At 34.4% G+C, this 17701-nt stretch overlaps 3 protein-coding genes across 3 annotated transcripts; 2 read left to right on the forward strand and 1 right to left on the reverse strand.

Annotated features, from left to right (window-relative positions):
* Positions 1 to 1057: 1057 nt before the first annotated feature.
* LOC132313642 (outer envelope pore protein 16-3, chloroplastic/mitochondrial) lies at positions 1058 to 6092 on the reverse strand. The gene is made up of 3 exons (XM_059812512.1): positions 5942 to 6092; positions 4526 to 4879; positions 1058 to 1422 (listed from the first exon to the last, which is right to left on the reverse strand). Exons 2-3 carry the CDS (start codon positions 4854 to 4856, stop codon positions 1274 to 1276), a joined length of 480 nt encoding a protein of 159 aa, XP_059668495.1. The 5' UTR covers positions 4857 to 4879; positions 5942 to 6092; the 3' UTR covers positions 1058 to 1273.
* A 1282-nt stretch (positions 6093 to 7374) lies between these two features.
* LOC132313639 (CDK5RAP3-like protein) lies at positions 7375 to 13449 on the forward strand. Its single transcript, XM_059812509.1, has 10 exons — positions 7375 to 7513; positions 7647 to 7781; positions 9731 to 9825; positions 9924 to 10018; positions 10134 to 10269; positions 10376 to 10528; positions 10682 to 11212; positions 11434 to 11642; positions 12203 to 12335; positions 12929 to 13449. The coding sequence occupies exons 1-10, from the start codon at positions 7453 to 7455 to the stop codon at positions 13058 to 13060; spliced, it is 1680 nt and encodes a 559-aa protein (XP_059668492.1). The 5' UTR covers positions 7375 to 7452; the 3' UTR covers positions 13061 to 13449.
* Positions 13450 to 14266: 817 nt separating this feature from the next.
* On the forward strand, positions 14267 to 17663 carry LOC132313641 (uncharacterized). Its single transcript, XM_059812511.1, has 4 exons — positions 14267 to 14602; positions 14713 to 15243; positions 16726 to 16791; positions 17040 to 17663. Exons 1-4 carry the CDS (start codon positions 14360 to 14362, stop codon positions 17097 to 17099), a joined length of 900 nt encoding a protein of 299 aa, XP_059668494.1. The 5' UTR covers positions 14267 to 14359; the 3' UTR covers positions 17100 to 17663.
* The last annotated feature ends 38 nt before the right edge of the window (positions 17664 to 17701 follow it).

The following is a 17701-nucleotide window of genomic DNA, read 5'->3' on the forward strand; positions in this document are numbered from 1 at the left end:
TCAACATAGAACCTGAAGCTGCTATTTTAGTTCCACACTTCCCCGTGAGTTCAAATCTATCTCGTTTATAGCCATCAAGCGATCAAAGAACATTCCCAGTCTGCAACCAACAAATATATGCAATTATATGGTGCTTAATTAGGTTTTTTTCTATTTTGCTTTTCTTTTCTTTTCCCCGAGTACTGAATTAGTTTTGTAATTCACCAAAAACGAAGCAGAATATATTTTAGATGGTATCGGAATGTCAATTACAATAACTGAGCACAATCAAATTATGTATCTGTTGTGTTTGAGGTTGTGGAAGTTGCTGCAGGTCTTTTCCCATCTTTCATAGAGAATAAAGCAGCTTTAATCTCTCAGGATGAATGTCTTTTTAATTCTGCCCTTTATTCAAGTAGTTGTAGTTTTTTCGTCGCCAAATTGCCCCCGAGTCCCAATCGTGAATGTTTGCGAGTCATACCCGTGCTCTTTTTCTCGTAGCCTTCAAGTAATGTAGGAGGGAGAAAAAGGCTTTGAAAAGAAACACAGTTGCTTGACAGATCAAATCGACTTATTCAATCAGCTTTAAAAGGTTATCCTATTTACCATTTTACTAATTATTTTTAGATCAATCATACAAGTCCTTAAAATTAAATATATAAGACCAAGCATGGCTTCATGTTGTCTTCAGGGGAGTTTGCTTGTTTATTCTCCTCTTAACTCCAATTCCATTCCAACCAGTTATATGACTAGTCACATAGAAACTGCGTTACAGGTTTCCTTTCCTTTACTACTTTTTTCCTTTTCTATTTTCTTTTCCTCACTAAACAACAAAGCAGAACCTAAATGCATTCATAAAGAATCCCTTATTGTTTCATTCAGTTTACTAAATATAGTTTTCAATAACTTTGAAAAATGCTTCGGATTCTGAACAGACACTTTTCAAGTCAGTTTTCTAAACTTGCAATTTTTTGCTATATTGGAGAGCCATAATATCAGAGAGCACCGGTAAAAAGTCCATGCTTAGAGAGGTAGGGCAGAATCTTAACTCCATCAGCAGAGAGATTGAGGCAACAGGTTAGGTGAATCTTAACTCATAGCTGAATTTAACAGTATTTATTTGGATAGTCCTTTCCAACAGGAAGAACTGAAAATAAGAAACACTAACCAAAGATAACCCAAGAGTATGGTCACATCTCCAAATACAACATACAAACAGGTTAAAGAAAAGTGATCAGTTCTCTCACATAAACATGCCAATGTCTTCTTCCTTTTTAACGGAAGCATAGAGTGATCAGTTATTGACATTGGGCCTCTTCTTGGTGGTGTAAGGGTAGTACTCCTTACCATTGTCGATTCTCGCGGTCTGACCTCCAGCATCAATCAGTGCAGAAGTTACTGCCAGGGCAGCTCCTGCAGAAAGTGCTGTTGGAATGCTCCTTCCTGTAAAAGAGGCACTGTGTTAGCCAAAACAAAACCCAATAATGTTTGCTGAAGTGAAGCGGAGGCTGACATGATAAACATGGATTAGAGAATTAATCCCTATTTATGCACACCCATTCATATAGCATTCAGTCAAGGATGATGATGATGCACCCATATGGGACCCATAAAAGTTCCTCTTGCAACCTTCGCAATGATTTAATTTTAAATAATGAACTAAAAATAAGGTGATATCTTAACTCTGATATGCTTTTGCATGTCTTCAATATGTTCTAATTCATCGCCACTAGAGTGAAAATTAGCATAAATGATGATGATGTATGATTATTAATGTATCTGCTGTCCCTCAATGCAGCATAAAAAAAGGAAGCTTGTGAAATTAGGAAAATTCCAGCTTCAAAAATGAATTTGACAATCAAATCTGTTGTTTCTAATCGAGTACGAGGTCTAAAGTTGTGTCACTGTCAAACACAATGACCTACATAATTTGAAGATTTTTCTTCGAACATGAACTAAATCCAGTGTCTCACAACACAAACCTGGATCAATTTTTGGAGCACAACATAGAGTATGACTAGGTCAAATGCTATGTTAAATGGACTCATATATGTTCGTCGTTTGTCAGGGCCCAGGGGTGGATACCATCTAGCCATAAAATTTATCAAATATCTAAAACCAAGGAAACAGAAGGATTATATGATCCTTCATTTTTCAGCGTAAAATTGTTTTATTACATAACATAGTGCTTTCAACATGGGCACTTCACTAGTTTTGGAACAATGATGTAACAAAAGGAGCATCATAAAAGATTTTACGCACAATTATGTTAGTAGTAGAATTCTCATATCTGCATACTAGGTGTCCGACAAAACATGCGGGATACGTATCACATATCCTGATTTCTTATGTCCAATAGGGGTATTTCATGCATTTAACAAATAATTATTAATTTTCGACAAGCTAAACCATATTTTCAAAAACTCAGAACTCCTTTTATGGTCAAAATGAAAAAATGAGACTCAGTAACACATATTTTCAGTAATTGGGAAAAGGATTGGTGGTGGTGGTGGTTGTAGTGATGCATATTTTCAAAAAACATAAAAATCCTTCAAAGGCCAAAATGAAAAGACAATATGCGTCTAAGATAATATATAGATGGTTTATTCATAACAAAAGAACAATACGGAACCCGGGTCAGGTTAATACCAATTAGATATAGCAAACTATACTTAGAAGAAATAATAAAATCGGAGCAACTCATGAGACACCGCACAAGTGAAAACTTTTCTATTACATCATCCTCCACATTAAATTCATAAATTTTATGGTGGTGATGACATAAATAACCTCTTCCTATTAAACAGCGGAGACACTGAATGAATCATCCGTAGAAAGGACCCTACACATACACTCTTAACCTCTGACAAGAGTGGAACAGTCTTTTTGATAGCTTACTATGTTGTTTTCTATTTTTTTTTTTTAAGTAACTATGTTGTTTTCTATTTGTATGTAAAAATTTGATGCTCTATACCAATTAACTTGTAAATAATTTGGATGTTTGTTATTTGATATGCATTATCCATTATGTCATATTCGCGATGTATAATAGTTGTTGAAACTTCATAACATGATGGAGTTGCAAATTACTTAGTTGTTAGAGAAATTGTTGAGGATTTCAGCTTGGATTGGGTAATTGATGATTTTTATTTACTAAAAGATTGTCGGGCATAGCTTCTATAGTAGAAATTTGATTTTTCTACTCTTGTTCCCTTTTGTAAATATCAATGTCATACTTGACTACATGTATGACATTGTTAATTTTTTTCGTCCATTTTTGTACATAACTATACCAAAATTGGCTCGATGTATTTTTGTATATAGCAAGAAGTAGTATACAATGTCATTAATGGGTTAAAAAAAGCTTCTGATTTTAAAATAATCTTATTTTAGATCTTCTTTAATATTTATTAAAACTTTAGTGGTAAAGAAAATTTTAGCACAATTTATTCTTTTTTAAAATTTATTTTTATACTATTAGTACGACCTTCCAAGTGAATTTTTTGGGTCTGGCAGTCTGCCCTTGCTCATAGCTTATCAATCACCATGAATATACTTTAGGGTTACCATTAAAAAAGAGACCTGTGGTCCCTGGAGGTCTTATTGTTCCCAGCTGCTGGTCCCAACATTTTGGAGTCTCAAACTTTAAGAAGACGACATGATGATAATTCCATTTGAGAACACCTCAAAAAGGACACAGGGTTTCCCAATAACATGCATCAACTGCCTCTTCACTTAGGAATTTAAATGAATTGCTGTCGCATGTAGCTATTATACTTTCAAAATGTCCAGTGGTGGTGGCTATATGTAGTTGCTAAAGAACGCCTTTTATACTATCTGGGGTTTCTTACAAACCATAGCATTTAAACAGCAGGCCTTAATAAGCATCTTGATAAAATCAAGCAAACACGAATTTTATCGCGAAGAACAGAGTCCTAAATTATGCAAGAGGTATAATATCTAATGGGCATATATCTTTAAACAACTCATTAGCTCAAAAAGTAACTGAAGTTTTTTAATCTCATTGTAAGCTCCAACCTTACTACATGTCTATAATTGAAGAGCAAAAACTGACCAAGAACCATCACAATTATCATCCAAAGAACAGGAGCCACATTCCTTTTTTTTGGACAAGTAAAAATAAGGATTCAAAACCAACATCAACCATGAGCAAGATTAAAATAACACAAACAGGTGCCAAATTGGCGACAGTTGGTCTTGTAACAGATGCAGGTTGTAATGGAATGACTTAATGCCTTAATGGTAATAGCTGCCAGATCCATGAATTGTTTTAACCTCCCTAACTCTCATTAAAGCAAGTAAAAAAATTAGAAAATAATTCAAAAAAGTTATAAAATCACTGAAATATTTACAGTAAAGAACAAATCCATCAATATCAAAACAAAACCAGCTTTCTCACAACTTAATGCCACATGATAAAGTCAACAGCAATAACTCAATTGCATTAAGCCTCAAAACATATTGAAAAAGAATAATATCTCTATATTACTTATCAAAAATAAATAAATTAATAATAATATCTCACCTTTGTAACCCAGAACAGTAGCACCAGCAATAAAACCACCAACAGCTCCATTGACAAAATCTCTCTTCATTCTATAATTCTGCATCAACTGTTCTACGCCAATGTAAACACCCCCAATAGCAGCAAAAGTCATCCCGTAGTTACCCATCATCTTCAGGGTCCTTACGAGCCCTGGAAGTGCAACACTTCTCTCGACACGAGGCACATCATACCAAGTAGCAACAATAGTTCCCCAAATGGTTCCGGCAACTAGACCTGAAGTTGCACCCTTTATTGTTTTCATTGTCGGAGTATCATCATCTTCCAAGTACCTAAGTTCTGAAGGATCCATAGTTTCTTCTAATTGGATTATGCCTAAAGTTGTAAATAAATCCAATTCTTAGTAATAGCACAACAATCCACACATGAAGGGAAATTTAATATGCCAATCAATCTTGAGAGGGTACAGGCCAAAAGAAAAACCCGAAACATTAAAAAACATGGGCCTGCTTGGTTTGTCATTTGAAAAACAGTTTTTAAGAACTTAGAAAATATAAAACTGAATTTTCAGAAAACAGTTCTCAGAAACTATTTATCAAGCAGGTTTTTTGTACAGTTTTCTAATTTTCAGTTCTTCAAAAACAGAAAACTGAACCAAGCACACCCATGGTTTTGCATTTCTTTTTATATATATATCTCAAACTTGGTAAATTTAACCACTATAATTGATAATTGTGTGGATATTGGGAAAAGAAATTCTCTAAAAAGAGCAATCCACACATTCTATAAACTGAAAAGAAAGTGATTAAAAAACAGAAAACTGAACCAAGCACACCCGTGGTTTTGCATTTCTTTTTTTATTTTTTATTTTTTAATATATATAACTTGAACTTGGTAAATTTAACCACTATAATAGATACTTGTGTGGATATTCTGAATAGAAATTCTCTAAAAAGAGGAATCCACACATTCTATAAACTGAAAAGAAAGTGATTATGCCAAGAAAATCTTTACTCTTTAGCACTACATGGCATCTATCAAAGGAAAACAACATATATATACACAGCACCACATAGCAAAACGCAAGATTGTGGGAAATGAAAAGCTCCGAACCGTGAAAGAAAGCATTGTCTCGCTTTGTTTGTTTATGTCTTAAATAAATTTCGATTTGGGAAAATTACTAAGCCAGCTGAATAAAGCAGTTGATGAACTAAAATAAAATCAAATATATAGAGATACATATACATGAATCGAAATCGAACGGCCTTCCTCCCGATTCAAGCCCTAAAATCTATTTAGAAAAATGTCAGGTCGTTGTTACATCCAAGCCCTAAAATCTAATTCTAAGAGAAGCCGGCATATGCAAATGCATAAATATATGTATGTATATGTATACGCATATATGTATAGACAGAAAGAGAGAGAGAAAGTTCTTACCAGAGACAGGCTGATCAGACGTGTGAGAAGAAGAAGAAGAAGAAGAAGACACTACTGATCTTGCCTCGGTGTGATTGAGAGAGAAAATGAGAGAGAGTAGAGAGGTTAATGTTGTTTCAGTTGAGCCCGTTCACATTCGAACCCAAAGTCTAAGTGCTCATAAATTTTGACCGTGTTTGGTTCAGAGTTTAGGCTCGAACTCGTTCTGAGCTAAAACTTTTCGGAACCGCTCTCACACGTGTCCATGGCACGTCATATGAACGTGCAGTTTGTTTTTTCCAAGGAAGGGAAAATTCTCTCGTTTTCGCACTAATTATTATTACTAGATGCATTATCAAATTGTTAGAGATGGAGGTTCGTCTCCTTTATTAAATTCCGAATAATAAATTATTTTTTTCAAACACAACGCGGGTTGAATTTTTATTTTTTATTTTATTTTATTTTATTTTTTATGAAATATGCATTCTTTTATAAAGATTTGAACATGTTATATGAGTAATGGTACTTATTCTTAATATATTGCTTTAAATTTTATAATCAAATGTGACAAAAAAATATTAGAGGCTGGTTTGAGTAGCTTTTCGTAACACTCAAACGGGCTTGCAAGCCCAAGAATCACTTTCTACAAATAAAATTGGTATTTTGTGCCATTTTATCAAATGGAATTTCTCATTTACTTTTATGAAAATTCTTTTTGAGGTATTACTAGACCACAACTTTGGGAATAACTATAAATAATTCATGAACAACTCATGTGAAAGAATTTATAATGTTTTTTTAATTATCAATTCAAATATTTGCATATAAAATAAATTTATCAAGAAAGTGTGAAATCATTTTTATTTCTTTTAATTATCATGATCACTGAACAAAAATTATTTCTATATCTAATCTTAACGGAATTAATATAATTTGAGATTTACTGACAATATGAAAAATCGATTTGGAATTGAATAAGATTATTCTTTAGTTAACATGAACAAGATTTTCTCAAATTTAAACCTAGAATGATCATTAGAAACAATACTTGTCATTTATATGAAATAATCTAATAGCAAGATTCTCAAGAAAATTTTGAATTTATTTAAAATCACTTATAAGGATCGATAATAACTTAGTACATATTAGACAAAGAATTCCATATGCTTAGTGGTAAATGATAGGATACAATATTACCATCGTCCACGAAAACATATAAAAAAATAATATATATTGCGACCCAAACTTGGCAATGTTTGGAATTTCCTTGATTTAATTTGTATATATATATTTTTGTAGCAATTTAATTTGCAATTATATATGGCCTGGAGACTGATGGGCTGATCAATCTGTAATTACCTTGTTGGACGTCCAACCCAATGCATCTGGTCCATCATTACCTGGGCTTAGTCTTAGATGCTGGGATATTAATCAACACACAATGACATACATTTTGTACCACTCTATGATTGTTCTCATAATCTGAAACCACTGTATAAAATTTATCGAATGAGAAAACATTTTCCGGGAAAATGCAGAACCAGGACGACATTCGCAACCTCCCTATCGACATAGCATTTGCTCGTCTCGGAGGTACAATTTTTTTTCTCTATATATGTATTTCTTCATGTAATTTGACTCGAACTCTCTTGTTTGCAATTTGACAATTGGATTTCTTTTTCTTTTTTAATTTGACAATTGGATTTGATGTTGTGTGATGACAAAGAATGGTTGGTTGATCGGAAGAGAATACCATTCGATTGGCGAAAACGATTGACCGCAGTGAGAGCTAAGATATCGACGGTCTTTCCCTCGCTGCCGAAGGACACTGATCCTTTCTTCCTAACCCTAGACCCTGAAGGTTAGTTTTTATAGCTCAACAGTCGTCTGATACTTTGTTTATATTTCTTGTATTTATATATCTGTAATCTAATTATGAAAAATGAGCACACACAGACACAATTGATATATTTATACTATATAAATCTTAACTGCATTTTTATTTTTCATATGTAGTTTTTAATGAAAATTTGGTCCTAAATTTACTTTCTTTCAATACTATTGTTCTAACAAGTGTCCTTGAACCTTTTTTATTCTATTTGGAGAACTAATCCATATTTACCTTGTTTCAAATCAATTATTTAATTTATTTATTTTTTTCTGGATAAAATTCAAATCAATTAATCTAATATTTAATTATTTTACTTAAGCAGTTTCATCTTTAGATAATCTGAAGTCCTTTTCTAATTCTCCTAAACACGGATAGCACTTGCAGTTTTACTTGTGTAGATTTATATGTGCATGTATGTATTTAACCAACTTCTGTCACCAGTACTACTGCTGCCAGTAATCTGTCCACGAGTGATGTTTCATATTTCTCAGCTTAGTATATTTTAAATAATGGTTGATGAATTTTTTGGTCCTTGGGGTTGTGTGATAGAACATTGGGGTTGGGTTAAAAAAGATGAGTCAAAAGCATTCTTGTAACTATGATCTGCGCATATAATGGATTCTTCCTCCATCCATTCATGGATGTATGCATATCTTATTGTGTTGTGTGCTTGATGATCTATTTTCTTTGCTACATATATGATTGGTTCTCGTGCTTTGGTGATTGAGTATCTAGGCAACAATAGGATGCATAGATACACCTACGTGGCTATGTATCCTTCTTGTGAATTAACTCTATTGAACATAAATCTATTTGTAAGAACCACAATATTAAAATAACGAAGAAACTTAATTGGGAATGGATATTATTTTAGCAAATATAATGATTTTCTTCTTGATTTCATTTGTGTATATAGGCGAGGCCCAAAAATCTCACATGGTCATACATCTTGCTTTATTTGTGTAGTTTATCGAGTTGCTTGATTGTTGCATTTGTTTTTTCGATCTTGTGCCATGATTTTCTAGCATGAAGCCAGTAATAATGCTCAAGAATGTCCACACATGTTTGTTTGTGAAGGTAAATGTTTGCGTTGTATTTTCTGATGTAAGTCTTGTAGCCATGGAGATTAAAATAATGAAGAAGTTTATAACCCTATTTAGTTCCTGTAGCAAGAAGGCATAGTGCAGTTTTTGTGTATGTATATACCTTTTGCATGTGGATATTGGCAGATTTTCGCAAGTCTCAAAGTAAATGTTCACTGATGCAGATTCTTGTGTGCAATGTGTAAACTTTCAAAAAAAAAAAAAAAAAAAATGAAAAGAAAAAAAAGAAAAAGTTTAAACTCACTAATTGTCTACAGAAAGATGTGTGTTACAAATCATCACTGAGGGATTTTGGTCTTGTCTCAGGTTCACAGAGATTTCTAAGACATGCATGTGATGCAACAAGGACTTGCAGTCTGGTACTATAATGTCTTAAGGAATAGTGGGCAATCTAGAATATGAATTGAAACTGTTCAAAATAATTTATTTAGTTATTTAACCAGGGAAAATATGGCACAAATAAAATGGATCAGGAATTCGGTCTGAATATTGATGATGGATGATGTTCTATACCTCTCTACAAACCTGAAATCATCCTACGGGTGGTGGGGGGTTGTCAAACTTTATTCATCATAGTCGTGTTTGAGGATAATACTAATGAAGTCCTTTAAGAATATAAGGGTTAGTATAGTTGTTGGCTTTGGATGTCTATGCATTGTGGCGATAATAGAATTTGAGAATTTTTATAATAATTGAGAAATGAGATATTATTAATTTGTTCAATTGAAGCTTGTAGGAGCTATGTTCTGCAGCGTGACTGTTGATTTTTATTTTTACAATTTCCTTCTTTTATGATGATTCACATACTTATTCCAGGAATTGGTTACTTAGAAGCCAAGCAAATATATGACATTCTTCTGAAGTCCACTCCAGAAAGCCGTAATATTTTTGGGCGGCTTTCGGGTGCTGCTGTAAGTTTTACAAATACAATGCCGCTCTCCCTCCCCATTCTCTGCTAACCACTTTATATATATATATATAGTTTGTTAATTGTATCAATTTTGGGCAGGGTGTTTGGGAGGCCATTGTGCGAGCTTTTGAGAAAGATTACATTTTCCTTGGGGAGGCTGCTCAGATAATGGTCCAAAATGTTAATTATGAAATGTAAGTGATCAAATGACTGTCGTGTACTTGTTTAATCTGAAATAGTACCTTAAAATATTTGTTTAATGTTAGTAACTCAAACTGTTGATCAAAATTGTGTTTTTCATATTTGAAGTCCATATCAGAAAAAACAGGTGCAAAGGACTCAACAACAACTTGTGGAACTAGAACGCAAGGAAGCTGATATCAAAAGAAATGCAGCTCTTTCAGCTGCAAAATATGCAGAGGCTTGTCAAGAACTGGGACTGCAGGTTTTGGAACTGGGCTACTCGGCAGATTTTCTTAGAAATTGGTTTGTTGTTTTTTCCTTTCTGGAAGACTGAAATTCAACATACCGTTTGTTGTTTTGCTTTGCAGGGAGTAAATGTGAGGTCAGAACTGTTAGAAGCTGCGACAAAGTTGCTTCCAGACACATTTAGTAGGATTCTGGAAGTTCTGAATGGTGATTCTGTGTCGCGGGCTATTGAGTTTTATGCAAACATTGTCAGAGATGCTCACACTGAAAAGGATGTAAGGCCTAGTTTCATTTGGTTTGTCTTGGGTTTATAGCTATATGCGTAATATATACTGCCAACGCATAGTGTACTTCGTTGGCGTTCAGATGGAGGTTGGTTTGCTATGATGCATGCCATCAGTAACTTTAGTTTTTTGTTGTGATTGCAGAAAGCTACAGGGACTGTGTTACCTAATCTAAGGGACATTCTTAAAAACCCTCCTTCTCTGAATGTTTCCCTAGGCTCTGAAGTTCCTGATTCTGTAAACGTTCCAGCACATATCAATGAATCAAACTATGCGACTGGGGACATGGACGTTGCAGCTGATAGTATTGACTGGGATATTACTTTGGAGAGCTCTCAGATTGATTGGGATGTTGGTACTGTTGAAGAAACTGAAGATACTGGCAATGGATTAGGTCCTTATGAAATTGTTAATGCCAGTGAGGTTTTACAAAACTCTTCACCTAGCGATGGCGTGGGTAAAGAGGAAAATGGCTTGGGGACAGGTATTTCTGCATCAGAGATATCTTGGGATATTAGTGTTGAGAGTCATCAAGTTGATTTAATTGAAGATGCTGGTCCAGAGCCACATTCATCTGTTCCAAATACTTCAACTAAAACCCAGGAAATTTCAAAAGACAGGAGTCTGCTCTTGGAGACGGAGTACAGAAAAAAGATTCTTGATGATTTATTTGAGGTATTTAGCTTACTTATCTTGCTGATACATCTGGTTATCCCCTTTTTTGCATTGTTTTTCTAATTTTTGTTTGCTTGTTAATATATAAAATTTTCAGTTTTGTGGATAAAACATGAGAGTACAAATATTGCCTCAAATAAAATTGTTTTGGTTTTGACTTTTCTAATCAGATGACGCATTTTGGAATCCGCTGATATTGGCTATTGTTATTCTATTATCAGATTAAAGCATTTTTGAATCAACGGTTAATGGAGTTGACGAATGAAGAAACTTTGTCCTTACAACATCAAGTCCAGGCAGTTGCTCCCTTTGTGTTGCAGCAATATGTTTCTGATGCAATTCAGGAGATGCTATCTGATGTTTCCTCGGCCATTTCTTTGCTGACAAATAGGAAAACACGGGATTTGATTATGATTCTCAACTCTAAAAGGTGCTACTAGATTGTTAACACTGGTTTTATACCTCGTCTTTCCCTTATCAATCATTCTTTCCTCCCTATTTTCATGTCAACATTCTTATGTTTGCACCTTTTGGTCTACAATAGTAGTTAAATCAGGACAATGGAGGTTAGTTATGTTGAGTCTCCATTTCTGATTAATTTTAACCCCATGCACATGTGACTGAAGAACATCTTTCCTTTGAGAATTGAATTAATTGCCGTATATCACAAGATGACTTGTGATATGCGATTCGACTGATGTGATTAATTCGCAATATGTATCACCAGTCGCAGCTGACTTGGTGTAACAAGGACTCCTCTTGCAAACCATTACAATATGAGTCAAGCAACACGTCGTGTCACGTATCAAATCCCTTGAAATCCAAGTTGACTTGGCCAAGTCATCTAAAATAAAATTGGCCGAGAATTAGAAGCATTATGCTACTTCTTGTTTGTTTTTTGTTTTGTTTACCTCAATTTATCCCTGCCTTCTACCTTGATAAGTTGAAATAATGTCTAAGTATTGGTTTTAATATTGATCTGAATTCCAGATTTCTAGATAGGCTCGTAAGTACATTGGAGGAAAAGAAGCGTCATGAAGTGAAGTTAAGAGAGGGCTTGAAGGACTTGTCTATCAAACGCATGGAGCTGCAGAATTCGTTATCTTCATCGTGGCCAAAACAAGTGAGTTCATTCTGTTCTCTTATTCGTTAAGAAATTGATATTTGTTCTTTCTAGGAAATATGTATATCCATAAACGGGATCTGCTCCCTAAGACATGCCAATCATGGCATTTTATATGGAAAAGAATGTGTAAGAGTTGTAAGCTGGAAATATTGTTATCGAACTCTCTGGTTCTTTTATCATAGAAAGTTTCATGGTGGAGAGTTGTTCACAGAATAATGAACTGCCTGTGGTAAAACCTTTATTAATCAGATGATGAATTCCAAATGATGAAAATGTGATTTTGATATCAATGGACTTGTTTTCTGTCATTTTTGCATTTAGTTAATAGAAGTTGTACATTAAGTTGACATCAATTACTCAGCTAATTGTCAAATTATTGGTTTTTTTTTTTTTTTTTTTTTTTTTTTTTTTTTTTTTTTTTTTTTTTTTTTTTCTAATTTGGTCCTATTTCTGCACTCTTCCAAATGTAGATGTATTAGAAGCAACTTTTCAGTTCTATACTTGAAAAATACCCCCACCCTCTCCCAAAAGGTCATTTGGGGGTTGAATATCTGATACTGAGTGATGATAGATGCTTTTTTGATTTGCAGGAAGCAGCTCTGGCGAAAACTAGGGAACTGAAAAGGCTTTGCGAGAGTACATTATCGTCTATGTTTGATGGAAGACCTGTCAATATTATCGGAGAGATCAATACCCTGTTGAGTAGTGGTGTCAGTTCATAAACTCTTTAAGCAACTTTGCGTTACTTGAAGCTGTTTTGTGCTTCTTATTCTCACACAGAAGTAACAGGTTTACTTGGCAGTTAAATGCTGTTGTTGCAAGCAATTATCAGTTGATGACCAAAATACACAGTTTCATAGTGCAAGCAATTATCAGTTGATGACCAAAATACACAGTTTCATAGTGCCCTTTGGCATTTCCTTGTTAGCATCTTGAGTAGCTTAGTTCTAATGTAACACTGTTGTCACTAGAAATCTGTTGCCATCCATAAAAAATAATCATTGCTTATGAAAAACAATGATTGTATCTAGCACACTGAAGATTTTCTGAAGTTATTTCAGCATCTAAAGGTGGCATTTTATAGGATGGAGCTCTCAATTTGTTCTTTTAACCCAGCAATGCAATCTTAGTTATTTCCGATTAGAAACTGAGCATCATTCGGAAACTAATTTAAGGATTGTCCCCCATGTTTTAGAGGAAAATAAGTAGAGTACAGGGAACCAATTGGCATATTGGAAGCATATGATAGATTAATGGCATGAGAAGGAGTTTCCTATTTACACTGCAAATTGATAAACAAGGTTTAGTTTGCTATACTGTGCAAGTAGTACCATGAATTGTTGGACATGTAGTATTAAAGTTATTGTTAATGATGATCAAAATTAGAGAAACTGTGAAGTGGTAAATGGGGGGTGCGTGGGTGTGTGTTATGTACACTTGATGTATATCTTGACATGGTTTGGCGAGGGATGATGAAGAAATTCAACAAAGCATGCAATGGCCTCTGAAGGCGGCTAATTGATACGGAGCATTGCAATGGTCCCTACGGATGCTCACGCAATGTGATTTTTGCCCAGTGCTCTGTATGTAAAAATGAAGAAATTTAATAAAGCGGTAAATGGTGGGAGTAAGTACGACTCTCTTGGGATAGCCAAATGCTTCGTCATTGACGCGCATGAATGGATTAACTAGATTCTATTGTTCTGTCTATTGAATTGTGCGATGGATACTGTAAGTGACAGAGTGGTCTTACTGTTACGATCCGATTCACTAATATTCAAACAACGTGTGGGCTCTCTGTCCAGCCCTTCTTTAAAGACGGAGCAAAGAGAATCATCATTGATGATAGATGAGTGAGAAAATAATAATAATAAATAAATAATCTTATTTTTACAAAATAAAATATAATAAAAAAAAAACTTAATTTTAGACTCAAATACAAGTTCTAAAAATTAATAAACTATTTCAAACCCAAAAGGCCCAAAACTGAACCGAATTTAAAACCAAACTCAATACTGTAGATGCTAAGAAATTCTCATTCAAATGATTTTAGAAAACCTTTTTATTTTATTTTTATTTATTGGTCAGTAAGAAAGATTGTAAAGACGAGAGCCAATATTCTTTTCAATTTCTTCAAGCTCTCACCAATGGCGGAAACAACTAACGTGAACCAATCGACCGATGAAGAAGAAGATTACATGGGCGATCTCTCTCAATTTTTACCCCCCGAAACCTCCCAGCCTCCAAATCCTTCTTCCACAAAGGTCAGTTTTCCAATATCTATATATAAATATATTATATGTATGTATGTCTGTATATAGCTTCTTTTTCCCTACCATGGTAACTCCTAAAACCCCAATTTCTCGTTCTTCAGGTCTCCAAAAACAATACCCTGATTTCCCAATCCTCGAACAAGAAACCCAAAACCGTGAACTGGAAAGAACAACGTAAGCTCAAGAGAGAACAAAAGCAAGAAGAAGAGGACAAACGAACCCTAGTCAACTTAGAATCAGCAATTCCGCAGTCGAATATTGGGTTCAAGATGTTGAAACAAATGGGTTACACTCCAGGCTCGGCATTGGGGAAGGAGGGTTTGGGCCGTGCCCAGCCAGTGGGACTCGAGATTCGGAGGGGTCGAGCCGGGATAGGCCGGGAGGACCCTAGGAAGGAGAAGTTGAGGATAGAGGAGGAGAGGGTTGAGAGGAAGAGGAGGAATGAGGAGGAGATGATGGCGGAGTTCGGCTGTCGCCAGAAGGAACAGTGGCGGCACCGGAGAATTGTAGTGAATTTTCATAAGGCAAAGGCGGTGTTGGCGCAGTTGGAGAATAAGGAGGTTGTGGAAGAGGAGAAGAGCGAAGAGGACGGTGAAGATGAAGATGAAGAAGAGGAAGAGATCACTGAAGAGGTATTGTTTCTCAAATTATTATTATTATTATTATTATTATTATTATTATTTTTTTTTTTTTTTTTTTTTTTCTTTATGTAATATATATGCATATATATTTTTATCTATGTATTTGCCATTGTATGTCTATCTTCATGTATGTGCTTTAGCTAATTTTGGCTCTTGTTGGGGAAAGTTGGAGTTGTTTTGATCATTGGGATGGAACAAATTGTGCATGATCTTTGATCCATTTTGGTGGTTAACATTTAAATTTAGTTAACTAACAGGGTGTGATTCTCTTTCAGTTAGCTACTTGTATATGAAATATGCTGATTTAATAATTGAAATGAAGTTGGAACGTATATTTTTATCGATTGATTGTCAGTGTATTTAGCTGCCGATTTAATAATTGAAATGAAGTTGGAACATATATTTTTATCGATTGATTGTCAGTGTATTTTGCTGCTTAACATGATAGACCAAAAGATGTTTTGAGTCATTTTATTTTATGTAGCTCTGGCTCTTAATATAGAATCAGTATAACTTTAAATCGTATCAAACTAGCATGTTATTGATGAACTACCAACTGAATTTCAATTTTTGTCATAGTTGATGATTAGCATTAATAAGAAGTTTGCAATTGTACAGATCTTTTCTGTTTTAGCTAGTCCTGGATCCAAAAATGAAAACTGTAGCATCTCTTATTATTGATTGTCAGCGTATTCGGCAATTGAATTATGGTTTCAAAGCATGTTGGTTGATAACTTGAAAACTTTTGTAGAATAGGTTAGACTGAACATATATATATATATATATATATATATATATATTGAGAAGTAGGGTAGACTGAAGATTTGCCACTTGGCACTTACCAAAAAAGTGGTTTTAGCTTGATTTTTTCACGCAAATGAAGATTAACGTTTTGGTAATTGAGATTGATAAAATTGTTTAACATTTTATTGATTAATTGTTAACAATAATTGTAAGCTAATGGAAAACGTTATTAGGTGCCATTCTGTTTTAGCAATCTGTTGTTCTTATGGAAGTATCTTGAAATGGAGTGCTTGACATCTTATTGATGATTTGCTGATGAAATTTCAATTCTCAAGGTGCATTAACCTTATGCTGTATAATTAGATTGGAATGAAGTGTCACGGTGGGTGTTTTTAAATAACTGGTAGACTATGCCTTGTGTTAGCCAAAAAATGTGGGGATAAGAGAGAGTAGATTAGCTTTTATATTGTACAGGTTTGGAATTGGATTCGATAAACATTCTGAAGAGTAGGATGGATGACTTGTGGTACTTTTTCTTGTAGTGAAAGGAGATAGTTACCACACAGTTGCTCATTAGTTCCGAACTACTGATATATTCACTGCCTTAGATAACCTGGGAGTTGGGTTTTTTTATGTCTTACAGATTGACCCTCGGACATACATCTGTATAGTTGAATTTTGGTTGCACTTGGAAATATCTGGTGGGTAATTATTGCTCACTGAATGCAGGATTTACAAGATATACTGATGAAGCTGAGGGATGAATACCGATACTGCCTCTTCTGTGGATGTTCGGTACGTATAAGATATCGATACTTACTACTTTAAGATTGCTGAAGATTTAGAAATATTTTTCAGATTGGAAGTTGAAGCTTGGAATGTTTACATTAAAAATGCACACTGATTGCCAATGAAAAAAAAAAAAAAAAAAAAAATGGACACTTAACACATTCCATGTAAAAGTGGTTATGATAATTTTTATTTTGGTAATCCCCACAGAAATAATTACATTTTTTGTTTATTCATTTTTTATGTTATTCCAGTATGAATCGATGGAGGCACTTCTATCCAACTGCCCTGGAATTAACGAAGATGACCACTAACAAGACTCCAGAAGAAAGACAGCTCTTATCAGAAATCCACCAGACTGTGTGGAATGGACATGAATATATATTCTCACTTTTGGCATGAAAAAACAGGATACGAGCTGTAAAACGTTCTTTACAGAACTGAGACACCCCATCGGATCAAAGTCTGTCATTTCAGGAAAAAGGGCACCACATGGTTTCTCAGTTGAACTGTTTCCAATCAACAGGGATCGGAAATTGATGTGCATCCATTCATAGAACTAGCAATTGACGCCCAACAGTGGAGAACTAGTTCTGAGCTTCTGCAGTTGTAGATTTTGCACACATGTGCTATATGTATTATGTGGAAGCTAAAAAGTTCACCAACATTGGACATTAGCAGATAATGACAACAGTAATGATGGCTCTAAATAGTTTTGCTAGTCCTCCAACTAGGAATACATGTAGGCCAAGCTGTATTACATTCATATAGTAGTTGTCTTACAGCCATCCTTTGATGAAATGTCTCTTCTGTAAGTCGAATTAATAAAAGTTACTTGCTAATTGGTTATGGCATCATTTCTGTTTTGGGTCGTTGAAGTTTTTGCCTTCATAATTTTGCTGTTTGAAATTAGGCT

The sequence above is a fragment of the Cornus florida genome, unplaced genomic scaffold (genome assembly GCF_030987335.1).
Source record: "Cornus florida cultivar Cherokee Brave unplaced genomic scaffold, ASM3098733v1 CherokeeBrave_3.0.0_Hap2_Chr06, whole genome shotgun sequence".
Lineage (NCBI taxonomy): Eukaryota > Viridiplantae > Streptophyta > Magnoliopsida > Cornales > Cornaceae > Cornus > Cornus florida.